General features: G+C 52.6%; 1 protein-coding gene across 1 annotated transcript; it reads right to left on the bottom strand.

Moving 5' to 3' along the window:
* Nucleotides 1-4,344: 4,344 nt before the first annotated feature.
* TMEM9B (TMEM9 domain family member B) lies at nucleotides 4,345-14,198 on the bottom strand. The gene is made up of 5 exons (XM_073659023.1): nucleotides 14,014-14,198; nucleotides 13,628-13,719; nucleotides 12,902-13,010; nucleotides 9,648-9,782; nucleotides 4,345-5,708 (listed from the first exon to the last, which is right to left on the bottom strand). Exons 1-5 carry the CDS (start codon nucleotides 14,086-14,088, stop codon nucleotides 5,553-5,555), a joined length of 567 nt encoding a protein of 188 aa, XP_073515124.1. The 5' UTR covers nucleotides 14,089-14,198; the 3' UTR covers nucleotides 4,345-5,552.
* Between the last annotated feature and the right edge of the window lie 1,733 nt (nucleotides 14,199-15,931).

Here is a 15,931-nt window from a genome sequence, read left to right as displayed (position 1 = left end):
TACATTACTGATCCTGAGTTACATCCTGTATTATACTCCAGAGCTGCACTCACTATTCTGCTGGTGCAGTCACTGTGTACATACATTACATTACTGATCCTGAGTTACATCCTGTATTATACCCCAGAGCTGCACTCACTATTCTGCTGGTGCAGTCACTGTGTACATACATTACATTACTGATCCTGAGTTACATCCTGTATTATCCTCCAGAGCTGCACTCACTATTCTGCTGGTGCAGTCACTGTGTACATACGTTACATTACTGATCCTGAGTTACCTCCTGTATTATACCCCAGAGCTGCACTCACTATTCTGCTGGTGCAGTCACTGTGTACATACGTTACATTACTGATCCTGAGTTACCTCCTGTATTATACTCCAGAGCTGCACTCACTATTCTGCTGGTGCAGTCACTGTGTACATACATTACATTACTGATCCTGAGTTACATCCTGTATTATACTCCAGAGCTGCTCTCACTATTCTGCTGGTGCAGTCACTGTGTACATACATTACATTACTGATCCTGAGTTACATCCTGTATTATACTCCAGAGCTGCACTCACTATTCTGCTGGTGCAGTCACTGTGTACATACATTACATTACTGATCCTGAGTTACATCCTGTATTATACTCCAGAGCTGCACTCACTATTCTGCTGGTGCAGTCACTGTGTACATACATTACATTACTGATCCTGAGTTACCTCCTGTATTATACTCCAGAGCTGCACTCACTATTCTGCTGGTGCAGTCACTGTCTACATACATTACATTACTGATCCTGGGTTACATCGTGTATTATACCCCAGAGCTGCACTCACTATTCTGCTGGTGCAGTCACTGTGTACATACATTACATTACTGATCCTGAGTTACATCCTGTATTATACTCCAGAGCTGCACTCACTATTCTGCTGGTGCAGTCACTGTGTACATACATTACATTACTGATCCTGAGTTACATCCTGTATTATACTCCAGAGCTGCACTCACTATTCTGCTGGTGCAGTCACTGTGTACATACATTACATTACTGATCCTGAGTTACCTCCTGTATTATACTCCAGAGCTGCACTCACTATTCTGCTGGTGCAGTCACTGTGTACATACATTACATTACTGATCCTGAGTCTCCTCCTGTATTATCCTCCAGAGCTGCACTCGCCCCTATAATGGAGCATCTTACCTCCCGTGGTCCCGGGCGTCCGTCTGACCTCATGCTGTGGTGCCTCCTGTGCTTTATAGTGGCGGCACAATCCCCTGAGTTGTGTATACAAGGAGCCGCACCGGGATCTATTCCTCTACATAAAGGAATAACAGTCGTGTTTATGGGACAATATGAACACTTCTGTGTTGTCATTTTCCCTTCACACGTCTTCCTGGATCTGAAATTTTAGGATGAATTCACATACTGCAGTTTGCGGCTGAAAATCACATTGTTAATACATATGGCGGTCCCGTGTTTTATTCCTTATTGTATTGTTACTTCTTCTATCCTTCGGTGTTGCAGTGCTGTCTGCGGTGGTCTCTGCCCCTCCGTGTGATTGTACCCTGCTCCCATTACTGATGGTCATAGATATAACAACAGTGACCAGAGATTTCATAATACAAACTGAGCACATAAGTGAATAGATCTTTTGGAGCTGATGAGACTGGTGTACTTACTGTGAAAATCCATGTCTGAATGGCAGTATATTCCTGATAGTAAAGGGAGTTCAGCTAAAGAGTGAGAGAAAATATGCGTCTAAGTGTATTCAGTCTCCATCTATCCAGCCTGACAATTGCAGCTTGTACTGAGCAGTGTGAGAATTCAGCAGGGCGGAGGAACACTAGAGAGTTGTCATTCGGATTATGTGGGCAGAGATGGAGTGGCAGCGGCAGGGAGGGCACTGAGGAGCTGTCAGTCACTAGTCGAGTGGAGATTCTGCAGCAGCCGGGACGCCACTGAGGAGCTGTCAGTCGCTAGGCGAGTGTAGATTCTGCGGCAGCGGCAGGGAGGGCACTGAGGAGCTGTCAGTCACTAGTCGAGTGGAGATTCTGCAGCAGCCGGGAGGCCATTGAGGAACTGTCAGTCACTAGGCGTGTGGAGATTCTGCAGCAGCCAGGAGGCCACTGAGGAGCTGTCAGTCACTAGTCAAGTGGAGATTCTGCAGCAGCCGGGAGGCCATTGAGGAACTGTCAGTCACTAGGCGAGTGGAGATTCTGCAGCAGTCGGGAGGCCACTGAGGAGCTGTCAGTCGCTAGGCGAGTGGAGATTCTGCAGCAGCCGGGAGGCCACTGAGGAGCTGTCAGTCGCTAGGCGAGTGGAGATTCTGCAGCAGCCGGGAGGCCACTGAGGAGCTGTCAGTCACTAGTCAAGTGGAGATTCTGCAGCAGCCGGGAGGCCATTGAGGAACTGTCAGTCACTAGGCGAGTGGAGATTCTGCAGCAGCCGGGAGGCCATTGAGGAACTGTCAGTCACTAGGCGAGTGGAGATTCTGCAGCAGCCGGGAGGCCACTGAGGAGCTGTCAGTCACTAGTCAAGTGGAGATTCTGCAGCAGCCGGGAGGCCATTGAGGAGCTGTCAGTCACTAGGCGAGTGGAGATTCTGCAGCAGCCGGGAGGCCACTGAGGAGCTGTCAGTCACTAGTCAAGTGGAGATTCTGCAGCAGCCGGGAGGCCATTGAGGAGCTGTCAGTCACTAGTCAAGTGGAGATTCTGCAGCAGCCGGGAGGCCACTGAGGAGCTGTCAGTCAGGCTAGGAGGGTGGATAGTGATTGTAAACATTCAGTTCAGTTCTGGGCGTCACATTTTAAAAAAGACATTGACAAACTGGAGCAAGTTCAGAGAAGAGCGACCAGAATGGTGACTGGTCTGCAAACCATGTCCTATGAGGAACGGTTACAGGATCTGGGAATGTTTAGCTGCAAAAAAGAAGACTGAGAGGAGACTTAATAGCTGTCTACAAATATGTCAAGGGCTGTCACATTGTAGAAGGATCATCTTTATTCTCATTTGCACAAGGAAACACGAGAAGCAATGGGAGGAAGCTGAATGGGAGGAGACACAGATTAGATATTAGGAAAAACTTGTTGACAGTTAGGGTGATTAATGAGTGGAACAGGCTGCCACGAGAGGTGGTGAGTTCCCCTTCAATGGACGTCTTCACACAGAGGCTGGACAGACATCTGTCTGAGATGATCTAGTGAATCCTGCTTTGAGCCGGGGGTTGGACCAGATGACCCAGGAGGTCCCCTCCAACTCTACCATTCTATGATTCTATGATTCATTCATAAATGATTGGCTGTATAATCTAACAAATTATCACAGTAAGTAGACCACCCTCATCAGGCAGCACTGCAGAAGTCAGAGCCAGTGCCCGAGGGGCGCGGCCCAAGAGTCAGAGCCAGTGCCCGAGGGGCGCGGCCCAAGAGTCAGAGCCAGTGCCCGAGGGGCGCGGCCCAAGAGTCAGAGCCAGTGCCCGAGGAGCGCGGCCCAAGAGTCAGAGCCAGTGCCCGAGGAGCGCGGCCCAAGAGTCAGAGCCAGTGCCCGAGGAGCGCGGCCCAAGAGTCAGAGCCAGTGCCCGAGGAGCGCGGCCCAAGAGTCAGAGCCAGTGCCCGAGGAGCGCGGCCCAAGAGTCAGAGCCAGTGCCCGAGGAGCGCGGCCCAAGAGTCAGAGCCAGTGCCCGAGGAGCGCGGCCCAAGAGTCAGAGCCAGTGCCCGAGGAGCGCGGCCCAAGAGTCAGAGCCAGTGCCCGAGGAGCGCGGCCCAAGAGTCAGAGCCAGTGCCCGAGGAGCGCGGCCCAAGAGTCAGAGCCAGTGCCCGAGGAGCGCGGCCCAAGAGTCAGAGCCAGTGCCCGAGGAGCGCGGCCCAAGAGTCAGAGCCAGTGCCCGAGGAGCGCGGCCCAAGAGTCAGAGCCAGTGCCCGAGGAGCGCGGCCCAAGAGTCAGAGCCAGTGCCCGAGGAGCGCGGCACAAGAGTCAGAGCCAGTGCCCGAGGAGCGCGGCACAAGAGTCAGAGCCAGTGCCCGAGGAGCGCGGCACAAGAGTCAGAGCCAGTGCCTGAGGAGCGCGGCACAAGAGTCAGAGCCAGTGCCCGAGGAGCGCGGCACAAGAGTCAGAGCCAGTGCCCGAGGAGCGCGGCACAAGAGTCAGAGCCAGTGCCCGAGGAGCGCGGCACAAGAGTCAGAGCCAGTGCCCGAGGAGCGCGGCACAAGAGTCAGACACAGTGCCCGAGGAGCGCGGCACAAGAGTCAGATAATGCACGAGGAGCGCGGCACAAGAGTCAGATAATGCACGAGGAGCGCGGCACAAGAGTCAGATAATGCACGAGGAGCGCGGCACAAGATCTGGACACAATACTTGGGAGAACTCAGTGTTTATTTTACAATCAACATACAAAACTCTGAACAGTGAGAGATTCCAGGTAAATTCAGCTACAAAACAAAGATGGCTGCAGGGGAGGTGACCAGCTGTGGTGTCATCAGAGAAACGTGCGTCAGGCCTTTCACCATGAAACTACTACTCACAGCGTGCTCTGACAGCCAGAGTTGTAGTTCCACAATCTGGGGGACGTCTAGGACGCTGACCAGCACAGATCAGGCACATGCCCGGCGCGGCGATGTCCTCTGATGTGAGATGTTCCTAAGCAGGCACCGTACAGTAGAGCTGGAGTGGTTATCGCATCCGGACCAATGAGGAGACCGGATGACTCTGTTATACCAGTGATCCTGGGGCGATCGTTCCCGTCCAGCACCCGATCACAGCGATCATCGTGCATCAGCCGCTAACGGCTCATCCGTCCAGTGTAAATAACCAGAAACAGCAACTTTCTATTTTTGTCAATGTTTTAAGCTGAGGATTTGTTACAATGTATCAGTGCAGATAGTAACACCATCCTGGAGCCTTGTGCTAACCTCAGGTGAAGCCGCCTGCACTGATACACTGTAACAAACATCCAGAGGCTGAAAACTGATCCTGTACTCGCTGCGTACGGGCTTGTTACTATGTGTCAGTGCAGATAACAACCATCAGCCCGGAGCTCAAGACAGCACCGATATTTGTGTTCATCTCACAGAGCCAACATTGTAACAAACCCCCAGCTGCGAAAAGATGGATTTACAGTGAAACGAAAAAAAAAAGTTCCAGTTCCCAGAAAGCAAGCAGAGTTCTGACGTGAAAAAAAAAAAGTTACAGAACAATCATGAAAGGGCGGTTCATGCAATAATCAGGGGTCTGGCCGATGATTACATTAGGGGTCAGGGTCCGCTATATATGATGTATGATCTGATCAATCATCCATCGTGCAGCGGCCGGACAGTCCATCGCCGGAGGATGCAGGAATCACAGGGACAAGAATGGATGTGGGAACAAACACGTAATCAGGTCCGGGGGGCCGGCAGCTCAGAACATATTACCTATTTTATTAGTAGGATCTTCTGTATTTACAACGTGGTCCGTACCCAGGAATCTGCCCGTTACGGGGTCCGAGGAGCGGCAGAAACCAGCCAGTGCAGACGCAGCGGTCCCAGCGAGCGCCGGAGTCCTGACCGCGGTCTTCCTTCCTCCGATTAGCTCAGCACCACGTGGCGGTCGAAGACGGACTTGCGCTGTTCTTGCACTTGTAACTTCCAGCGCTGCTGAGCATATTCCACCTTGTTCAGCACGTTGGCGCGGCTCCTGGACCGGGCCAGAACGTCGTGGGCATTGGCGAAGGGCTGGTGATCCTGAAAAGGTAGAAAGCGAGAACGTAAGTGACGAAGGCGTCATCGGGGAAAACCAAACCGGGAAAAGCTTCACTCCGGGATATAAAGGGTGAAAAGTTCTGCAACTTAGTGACGGACTCTGTATAAGAGCTCTGCTACCTGTCAGTGAAGGCGAGCGGCGGCCCTTGTCCTGCTCACCCAGAAGAGCGTGACCGCATCATGTATGTCTAGACAGCGGTCTCGCTGGGGTCGGGAGAGCCGCCGGCCAGTCTGCGCCCTGCGCTCCGACCTCGGGCTGATTTATACGACCGCCTGACTGCGCTTTGCAGGGTGTGTTGGGGATAAGCAGCGTCAGCAGCTCTCCTGATAATGACGCCGGTGTAACGGTGACCCGCCATTGTCACTACGTGTTTATACAACACTCGGACGGCAGCTGACGGGCATTGAGCAGACGGGATCAGGTTACCCCTCTGTTATAGTAATCAACATGAACGCAGAGAGCTGAAGCCGCCGTGCAGTAATCGCAGCGTCACTGTCAGCGCTCGTCAGCTCTGCTGTGTAAACAGGCGCTATTGTGTGAGGGGCTTGTGTGTGACGGGGCGGTACCGCCACAAAAACTGCTACCACCACCTGCGGCCACAGGGCTCCCATAATACATGTGTGCAAGCAGAGCGCCCCCCCGAGGGAGCCGCAGTGCATGTGCGCAAGCAATACACACTGTGTGGAAGAGCGCCCCCCGAGGGAGCCGCAGTGCATGTGTGCAAGCAATACACACTGTGTGGAAGAGCGCCCCCCGAGGGAGCCGCAGTGCATGTGTGCAAGCAATACACACTGTGTGGAAGAGCGCCCCCCGAGGGAGCCGCAGTGCATGTGTGCAAGCAATACACACTGTGTGGAAGAGCGCCCCCCGAGGGAGCCGCAGTACATGTGTCCAAGCAATACACACTGTGTGGAAGAGCGCCCCCCGAGGGAGCAGCAGTGCATGTGTGCAAGCAATACACACTGTGTGGCAGAGCGCCCCCGAGGGAGCAGCAGTGCATGTGTGCAAGCAATACACACTGTGTGGAAGAGCGCCCCCCGAGGGAGCCGCAGTGCATGTGTCCAAGCAATACACACTGTGTGGCAGAGCGCCCCCCGAGGGAGCAGCAGTGCATGTGTCCAAGCAATACACACTGTGTGGAAGAGCGCCCCCCGAGGGAGCAGCAGTGCATGTGTGCAAGCAATACACACTGTGTGGAAGAGCGTCCCCCGAGGGAGCCGCAGTGCATGTGTCCAAGCAATACACACTGTGTGGAAGAGCGCCCCCCGAGGGAACCGCAGTGCATGTGTGCAAGCAATACACACTGTGTGGCAGAGCGCCCCCCGAGGGAGCAGCAGTGCATGTGTGCAAGCAATACACACTGTGTGGCAGAGCGCCCCCCGAGGGAGCAGCAGTGCATGTGTGCAAGCAATACACACTGTGTGGCAGAGAGCCCCCCGAGGGAGCAGCAGTGCATGTGTGCAAGCAATACACACTGTGTGGAAGAGCGCCCCCCGAGGGAGCCGCAGTACATGTGTCCAAGCAATACACACTGTGTGGAAGAGCGCCCCCCGAGGGAGCCGCAGTACATGTGTCCAAGCAATACACACTGTGTGGAAGAGCGCCCCCCGAGGGAGCAGCAGTGCATGTGTGCAAGCAATACACACTGTGTGGAAGAGCGCCCCCCGAGGGAGCCGCAGTGCATGTGTCCAAGCAATACACACTGTGTGGAAGAGCGCCCCCCGAGGGAGCAGCAGTGCATGTGTCCAAGCAATACACACTGTGTGGAAGAGCGCCCCCGAGGGAGCAGCAGTGCATGTGTGCAAGCAATACACACTGTGTGGAAGAGCGCCCCCCGAGGGAGCCGCAGTGCATGTGTCCAAGCAATACACACTGTGTGGAAGAGCGCCCCCCGAGGGAGCAGCAGTGCATGTGTGCAAGCAATACACACTGTGTGGCAGAGCGCCCCCCGAGGGAGCAGCAGTGCATGTGTGCAAGCAATACACACTGTGTGGCAGAGCGCCCCCCGAGGGAGCAGCAGTGCATGTGTGCAAGCAATACACACTGTGTGGAAGAGCGCCCCCCGAGGGAACCGCAGTGCATGTGTGCAAGCAATACACACTGTGTGGCAGAGAGCCCCCCGAGGGAGCCGCAGTGCATGTGTGCAAGCAATACACACTGTGTGGAAGAGCGCCCCCCGAGGGAGCCGCAGTACATGTGTCCAAGCAATACACACTGTGTGGAAGAGCGCCCCCCGAGGGAGCCGCAGTGCATGTGTGCAAGCAATACACACTGTGTGGAAGAGCGCCCCCCGAGGGAGCCGCAGTACATGTGTCCAAGCAATACACACTGTGTGGAAGAGCGCCCCCCGAGGGAGCAGCAGTGCATGTGTGCAAGCAATACACACTGTGTGGAAGAGCGCCCCCCGAGGGAACCGCAGTGCATGTGTGCAAGCAATACACACTGTGTGGCAGAGAGCCCCCCGAGGGAGCCGCAGTGCATGTGTGCAAGCAATACACAGTGTGTGGAAGAGCGCCCCCCGAGGGAGCCGCAGTGCATGTGTGCAAGCAATACACACTGTGTGGAAGAGCGCCCCCCGAGGGAGCCGCAGTGCATGTGTGCAAGCAATACACACTGTGTGGAAGAGCGCCCCCCGAGGGAGCCGCAGTACATGTGTCCAAGCAATACACACTGTGTGGAAGAGCGCCCCCCGAGGGAGCCGCAGTGCATGTGTCCAAGCAATACACACTGTGTGGAAGAGCGCCCCCCGAGGGAGCAGCAGTGCATGTGTCCAAGCAATACACACTGTGTGGAAGAGCGCCCCCCGAGGGAGCAGCAGTGCATGTGTGCAAGCAATACACACTGTGTGGCAGAGCGCCCCCCGAGGGAGCAGCAGTGCATGTGTGCAAGCAATACACACTGTGTGGCAGAGCGCCCCCCGAGGGAGCAGCAGTGCATGTGTGCAAGCAATACACACTGTGTGGCAGAGCGCCCCCCGAGGGAGCAGCAGTGCATGTGTGCAAGCAATACACACTGTGTGGCAGAGCGCCCCCCGAGGGAGCAGCAGTGCATGTGTGCAAGCAATACACACTGTGTGGAAGAGCGCCCCCCGAGGGAGCCGCAGTGCATGTGTGCAAGCAATACACACTGTGTGGAAGAGCGCCCCCCGAGGGAGCCGCAGTGCATGTGTGCAAGCAATACACACTGTGTGGAAGAGCGCCCCCCGAGGGAGCCGCAGTGCATGTGTCCAAGCAATACACACTGTGTGGAAGAGCGCCCCCCGAGGGAGCCGCAGTGCATGTGTCCAAGCAATACACACTGTGTGGAAGAGCGCCCCCCGAGGGAGCAGCAGTGCATGTGTCCAAGCAATACACACTGTGTGGAAGAGCGCCCCCCGAGGGAGCAGCAGTGCATGTGTGCAAGCAATACACACTGTGTGGCAGAGCGCCCCCCGAGGGAGCCGCAGTGCATGTGTGCAAGCAATACACACTGTGTGGCAGAGCGCCCCCCGAGGGAACCGCAGTGCATGTGTGCAAGCAATACACACTGTGTGGAAGAGCGCCCCCCGAGGGAGCAGCAGTGCATGTGTGCAAGCAATACACACTGTGTGGAAGAGCGCCCCCCGAGGGAGCCGCAGTACATGTGTCCAAGCAATACACACTGTGTGGAAGAGCGCCCCCCGAGGGAGCCGCAGTGCATGTGTGCAAGCAATACACACTGTGTGGAAGAGCGCCCCCCGAGGGAGCCGCAGTGCATGTGTCCAAGCAATACACACTGTGTGGAAGAGCGCCCCCCGAGGGAGCCGCAGTGCATGTGTCCAAGCAATACACACTGTGTGGCAGAGCGCCCCCCGAGGGAGCAGCAGTGCATGTGTGCAAGCAATACACAGTGTGTGGAAGAGCGCCCCCCGAGGGAGCCGCAGTGCATGTGTCCAGACTCACCCCAACATCTTCATCGTTTTGTATCAGCTGAGAGTGACCAAAGAGACGTCGCTTCAGCATCGGCTCCACCAGGGTCAGGTACACCATGTACAGCAGGAGGAGGCCGAGGATGGACAGGTAAATGATGATCGTCACCTGCAGAGAACAAGAACCGAGTGCAGCTCTGGAGTATAATGCAGAATAAGCAATGTATGTACACAGTGACTGCACCAGCAGAATAGTGAGCGCAGCTCTGGAGGATAATACAGGATGTAACTCAGGATCAGTAATGTAATGTATGTACACAGTGACTGCACCAGCAGAATAGTGAGTGCAGCTCTGGAGTATAATACAGGAGGTAACTCAGGATCAGTAATGTATGTACACAGTGACTGCACCAGCAGAATAGTGAGTGCAGCTCTGGAGGATAATACAGGAGGTAACTCAGGATCAGTAATGTAATGTATGTACACAGTGACTGCACCAGCAGAATAGTGAGTGCAGCTCTGGAGTATAATACAGGAGGTAACTCAGGATCAGTAATGTAATGTATGTACACAGTGACTGCACCAGCAGAATAGTGAGTGCAGCTCTGGAGTATAATACAGGAGGTAACTCAGGATCAGTAATGTAATGTATGTACACAGTGACTGCACCAGCAGAATAGTGAGTGCAGCTCTGGAGTATAATATAGGATGTAACTCAGGATCAGTAATGTAATGTATGTACACAGTGACTGCACCAGCAGAATAGTGAGTGCAGCTCTGGAGTATAATACAGGAGGTAACTCAGGATCAGTAATGTAATGTATGTACACAGTGACTGCACCAGCAGAATAGTGAGTGCAGCTCTGGAGGATAATACAGGAGGTAACTCAGGATCAGTAATGTATGTACACAGTGACTGCAGCTCTGGAGGATAATACAGGAGGTAACTCAGGATCAGTAATGTAATGTATGTACACAGTGACTGCACCAGCAGAATAGTGAGTGCAGCTCTGGAGTATAATACAGAAGGTAACTCAGGATCAGTAATGTAATGTATGTACACAGTGACTGCACCAGCAGAATAGTGAGTGCAGCTCTGGAGGATAATACAGGATGTAACTCAGGATCAGTAATGTAATGTATGTACACAGTGACTGCACCAGCAGAATAGTGAGTGCAGCTCTGGAGTATAATACAGGATGTAACTCAGGATCAGTAATGTATGTACACAGTGACTGCACCAGCAGAATAGTGAGTGCAGCTCTGGAGGATAATACAGGAGGTAACTCAGGATCAGTAATGTAATGTATGTACACAGTGACTGCACCAGCAGAATAGTGAGTGCAGCTCTGGAGTATAATACAGGAGATAACTCAGGATCAGTAATGTAATGTATGTACACAGTGACTACACCAGCAGAATAGTGAGTGCAGCTCTGGAGTATAATACAGGATGTAACTCAAGATCAGTAATGTAATGTATGTACACAGTGACTGCACAAGCAGAATAGTGAGTGCAGCTCTGGAGTATAATACAGGAGGTAACTCAGGATCAGTAATGTAATAGTATGTACACAGTGACTGCACCAGCAGAATAGTGAGTGCAGCTCTGGAGTATAATCCAGGAGGTAACTCAGGATCAGTAATGTAATATATGTACACAGTGACTGCACCAGCAGAATAGTGAGTGCAGCTCTGGAGTATAATCCAGGAGGTAACTCAGGATCAGTAATGTAATATATGTACACAGTGACTGCACCAGCAGAATAGTGAGTGCAGCTCTGGAGTATAATACAGGATGTAACTCAAGATCAGTAATGTATGTACACAGTGACTGCACCAGCAGAATAGTGAGTGCAGCTCTGGAGGATAATACAGGAGGTAACTCAGGATCAGTAATGTAATGTATGTACACAGTGACTGCACCAGCAGAATAGTGAGTGCAGCTCTGGGGGATAATACAGGAGGTAACTCAGGATCAGTAATGTAATGTATGTACACAGTGACTGCACCAGCAGAATAGTGAGTGCAGCTCTGGAGTATAATACAGGAGGTAACTCAGGATCAGTAATGTAATGTATGTACACAGTGACTGCACCAGCAGAATAGTGAGTGCAGCTCTGGAGTATAATACAGGAGGTAACTCAGGATCAGTAATGTAATGTATGTACACAGTGACTGCACCAGCAGAATAGTGAGTGCAGCTCTGGAGTATAATACAGGAGGTAACTCAGGATCAGTAATGTAATGTATGTACACAGTGACTGCACCAGCAGAATAGTGAGTGCAGCTCTGGAGTATAATACAGGAGGTAACTCAGGATCAGTAATGTAATGTATGTACACAGTGACTGCACCAGCAGAATAGTGAGTGCAGCTCTGGAGGACAATACAGGATGTGACTCAGGATCAGTCATGTCCTAATTTCATATATAAAATACATCCCCATAAAAGGGATCTGTCAGTGATCGTCCCTCCTGAAACATCTATATGGGCACAGAGGTCATAGGAAGCTGAATAACATGATACCTTCAGGGCTATGGGCCGGACATTGATCTCCCTTAGACTCCGCCTCCAGCGTGAGAGATGTAAATCAGGAGAGCAGCCTTCACATCTCAGACTGATAACACTGGTAACTCCACCTGTCATTTACATGTAAGAAATGTGGATTTCTCTGGAATAAGTCATCAGATCGCAGATATCAGGGTGTCACTTTATTCAGCTTCCTATGACCTGCGGCCGTATAGACGCTCAGGAGGACGATTCCCTTGTTGAGTCTTTATATTAGCGTGTTGCTTTCTTAGTCCTTCCGCAGGATTTCTTTTATTTCCTGAGGACGTATTCGCAGACTTGTCTCCGCCGGCTCCTGAAGACATTTTGCAATGTCCTGCTTACACTGCCGGTGTAATGTGAAGTCCCGCAGGATTATTGTAAGATGAATCCGCCTGGTAAGGGAGGGGTGTGATGTTATTAATAGGAAGATTTGGGGAGTTACCACTTATGCAATTGTCTAATATTTTAATACCGCATCCTCAGTAGCTGGAGTTTCCAGTATTTGCTCTGCAGGATGAAACATCCAAGTTATTTCTGATTTTCCAATACTAGATTTGCATGGAGGTCTCCGGACTCTCCCGCTGAGATGATGGGGACACTGCAGTTTCGGCGTGCGATGCCCTTCTCCACCACTAGAGGAGTGTAGCAGCAGCTTCCCGCTGAGCGTGCATGTGTATGGGGGATGGTGCACATCAGATACCTGACAGGTAGACCCAGCGCCTGCAGCCGCGTCTCACCTTGATGGTGACGGAGCTCCTCTCCTCATATTTACATTCACAGCGCAGACAATACGCTTCCACGTCCGCTCCCGGCACAGGCATGGGGCTGACAACATGGAGGCAATCACTGCAACCAGGAGAAAAGAAACAATTATCATCTGCTTTACACAAAAGACTTGTATATTAAAGGACGGTAACATCAACAAATCTCCCAGAAATCCTCCCGGCGCGGGGGCTTCACGTCTGCTCTCCCCCTATTATTACCTGCCTCATAAAGAACAGCTCAGGTAACAGATGAATACACGGCTTGCCATCTGTGAATAGAAACATTCCTGTCCATTCAGAGACCTGCTTTTGTTACAATATATCAGTGCAGATGATCCTCTGTGATCTTTACAAAGCGTCTCTGACTTGTGCTGGACTCCAGGTTCCTAGCTACACCGATACATTGTAACAAACTATCAGCAGAACTCTATGTCTTCTTGTTTTTAAACTCTTGAAAGTTAATGTTTCTATTCACTGACGGTAAGCAGTGATCTTGTGGCGATCTCTGTGGTTCAGCGCAGGACTCTACATTCTGTCAACAGTTCATGGAGCTCGGCAGACGCAAGGAAGCGGCAGACCCAAGGAAGCGGCAGACCCAAGGAAGCGGCAGACCCAAGGAAGCGGCAGACCCAAGGAAGTGGCAGACCCAAGGAAGTGGCAGACCCAAGGAAGCGGTAGACGCAAGGAAGCGGCACTGACCAGTCCTTCTGCGTCACGTTCCGGTTGTAGATGTTTCCCGGCTTGTCCTTGTAGGGCGGACAGATACATTTGCAGCGCACGTCCTCCGAATTCTGGGAATCAATTAAAATAATCACACCGTGAATAAACCCAACAGTCTGATACATATAGACCATGTGAGCGGTGAGCCGGGACCACGCAAGGGCCAGCACCGATGGGGGGACGCGCAGGGGAGGGGTCAGCGCTGTGTGTGTATGTGTATGTATATATATATATATATATATATATAAAGGGTGATCGTATATATTTCGGGGGGGTCTGCATATTGGGTGGTCGGGGTATCTCTATAGGACGTACACACAGACATGACCCCAGCGCTATAGCCGGACATGCTCCCCTTCTCTCACCTTCTCCTCAGAGCTGTGCACCGAAGCCAGCAGCAGGATCACCACCGCGGTGTATGCGGGGAGCGCCGCCATCATCAATGATCCCGGGCAGCCCCGAGCCTGCAGTCAGCTGACTCCACCACAACAGGAGCTGCCCCACTTCCGGGTCAGTGTGCACTGCAATTGCCTTCCTTACGGAGACCTAGGCGTTACAGAGCAGTTCCACGCCCCTGTGCGCCCCCTGGCGGACGCTGCTGTGCTCGCAGGAGCTGGGAAGGCAGCAGAGCGCGGATGATGAGCGTTGTACTCAGGTGGAGACCTGGCTGTGGATGTGACCAGGGGTGTAACTACAGGGGTGGCAGTGACCCTGAGGGGCTTATATGAAAAGACCATGGCTAAAGTGCCCACGATGCAGAAATGCTGCACATTTTTTACGCTTCTCCCTGGCAGAAAAAATGCATGCGGTTTTTACATGCGTTTTTCCTGCCAGGTAGAAGCATTTGTCAAGCATTTCCGCATGCGGGTTGTCAAGCGATTAGGCTGTGTGCCCACGTAGCATTTTTCAAGCGTTTAGGCTATGTGCCCACGTTGCATTTATGAAGCAGAAAATTTCTGCTGCATAAATGCAAGTCCTCTCCCGGAAAAACGCATGCGGAATTCCGCACGCGTTTATCGCGCATTTTTCGCGCGTTTATCACGCGTTTTCCACATGCGGAATTGCCTTGCGTTTTTTATGCATTGGACTAAGGCAATTCCGCTTGCGGAAACGCAAAATTAAATAACGCTTTCTCTGCTCCTCCTTACTGCCGGCGACATCTCTCCAAATCCTGGCCCTCCTCACCACATCCCTACATTCACTTCCACCTCCTACCCCCGATCTATCCCAAACTCTCGTAACCCTTCTAACCTTACACCCATCCGCCCAGCCCCTGCTTCCCTAGTCCCCCTAACAGGAGCTCTATGGAACGCTCGCTCTGTCTGCAATAAACTTTCCTACATTCACGATCTCTTCATCACTAACAAGCTTTCCTTCCTCGGAATCACTGAAACCTGGCTCACCCCCTCCGACACAGCCTCTCCTGCTGCACTTTCGTATGGCGGATTCCACCTCTCCCATACCCCCCGCCCCAACGGCAAGCACGGTGGAGGAATAGGTTTCCTCCTCTCAGAAAACTGCTCCTTCACCCAGATCCCACTGCCGCCCGCAATTACTCTCCCGTCTTTTGAGGTGCACTGTGTGCGCATCTACTCCCCCTCCAACCTCCAACTGGCTGTCATCTACCGCCCCCCAGGATCAGCCACCACTTTCTTTGACCACTTCACCACCTGGCTACTTCATTTCCTCTCTGTTGACATCCCCACTATCCTCATGGGCGACTTTAACATCCCCATTGATACTTCCCTCTCAGCTGCCTCTAAGCTTCTATCCCTCACTTCCTCCTTTGGTCTTACCCAGTGGTCTTCCACACCCACCCACAAAGACGGCCACACGCTGGACCTCATCTTCACCCGCCTCTGTTCCCTATCTAACCTCTCTAACTCACCTCTCCCTCTCTCTGACCACAACCTACTCACATTCTCTTCTCTCTCCTCCCCGGGGCAACAATCCCCACTCCACAAACTTGAATACCCTCGTAGAAATCTCAAACACCTTGACCTACACTCTCTCTCTGAATCCCTCCTCCCTCTTACAGACATTAGTTCCTTACATGATGCAGATGCTGCTGCCACTTTGTACAACACCACAATAGCTGCAGCTCTCGATTCGGTCGCCCCCCTCATGCATACCAAGACTCGCACAATCAACAGACAACCCTGGCACACCAGCCTAACTAAAGAACTGCGACGGGCCTCCAGGGCTGCTGAACGTAGATGGAAAAGGTCCCACTCCCATGAGCACTTCATCGCATTCAAACAGTCCCTCACTACCTTCAAGTCC

This window comes from Phyllobates terribilis, unplaced genomic scaffold (genome assembly GCF_046119375.1).
Source record: "Phyllobates terribilis strain yellow unplaced genomic scaffold, ASM4611937v1 Scaffold_13__5_contigs__length_258822181, whole genome shotgun sequence".
NCBI lineage: Eukaryota > Metazoa > Chordata > Amphibia > Anura > Dendrobatidae > Phyllobates > Phyllobates terribilis.
This window is presented reverse-complemented; position numbering and strand designations above follow the sequence as displayed.

What these genes read in the sequence shown, in the direction of transcription:
- TMEM9B (XM_073659023.1), bottom strand. Translation starts at nt 14,088, where the DNA reads ATGATGGCGGCGCTCCCCGCATACACCGCGGTGGTGATCCTGCTGCTG. An exon ending in TGCACAGCTCTGAGGAGAAG is followed by an intron (nt 13,720 to 14,013) that starts GTGAGAGAAGGG and finishes ATTGATTCCCAG; the next exon opens with AATTCGGAGGACGTGCGCTG. An exon ending in AACGTGACGCAGAAGGACTG is followed by an intron (nt 13,011 to 13,627) that starts GTCAGTGCCGCT and finishes TCCTGGTTGCAG; the next exon opens with TGATTGCCTCCATGTTGTCA.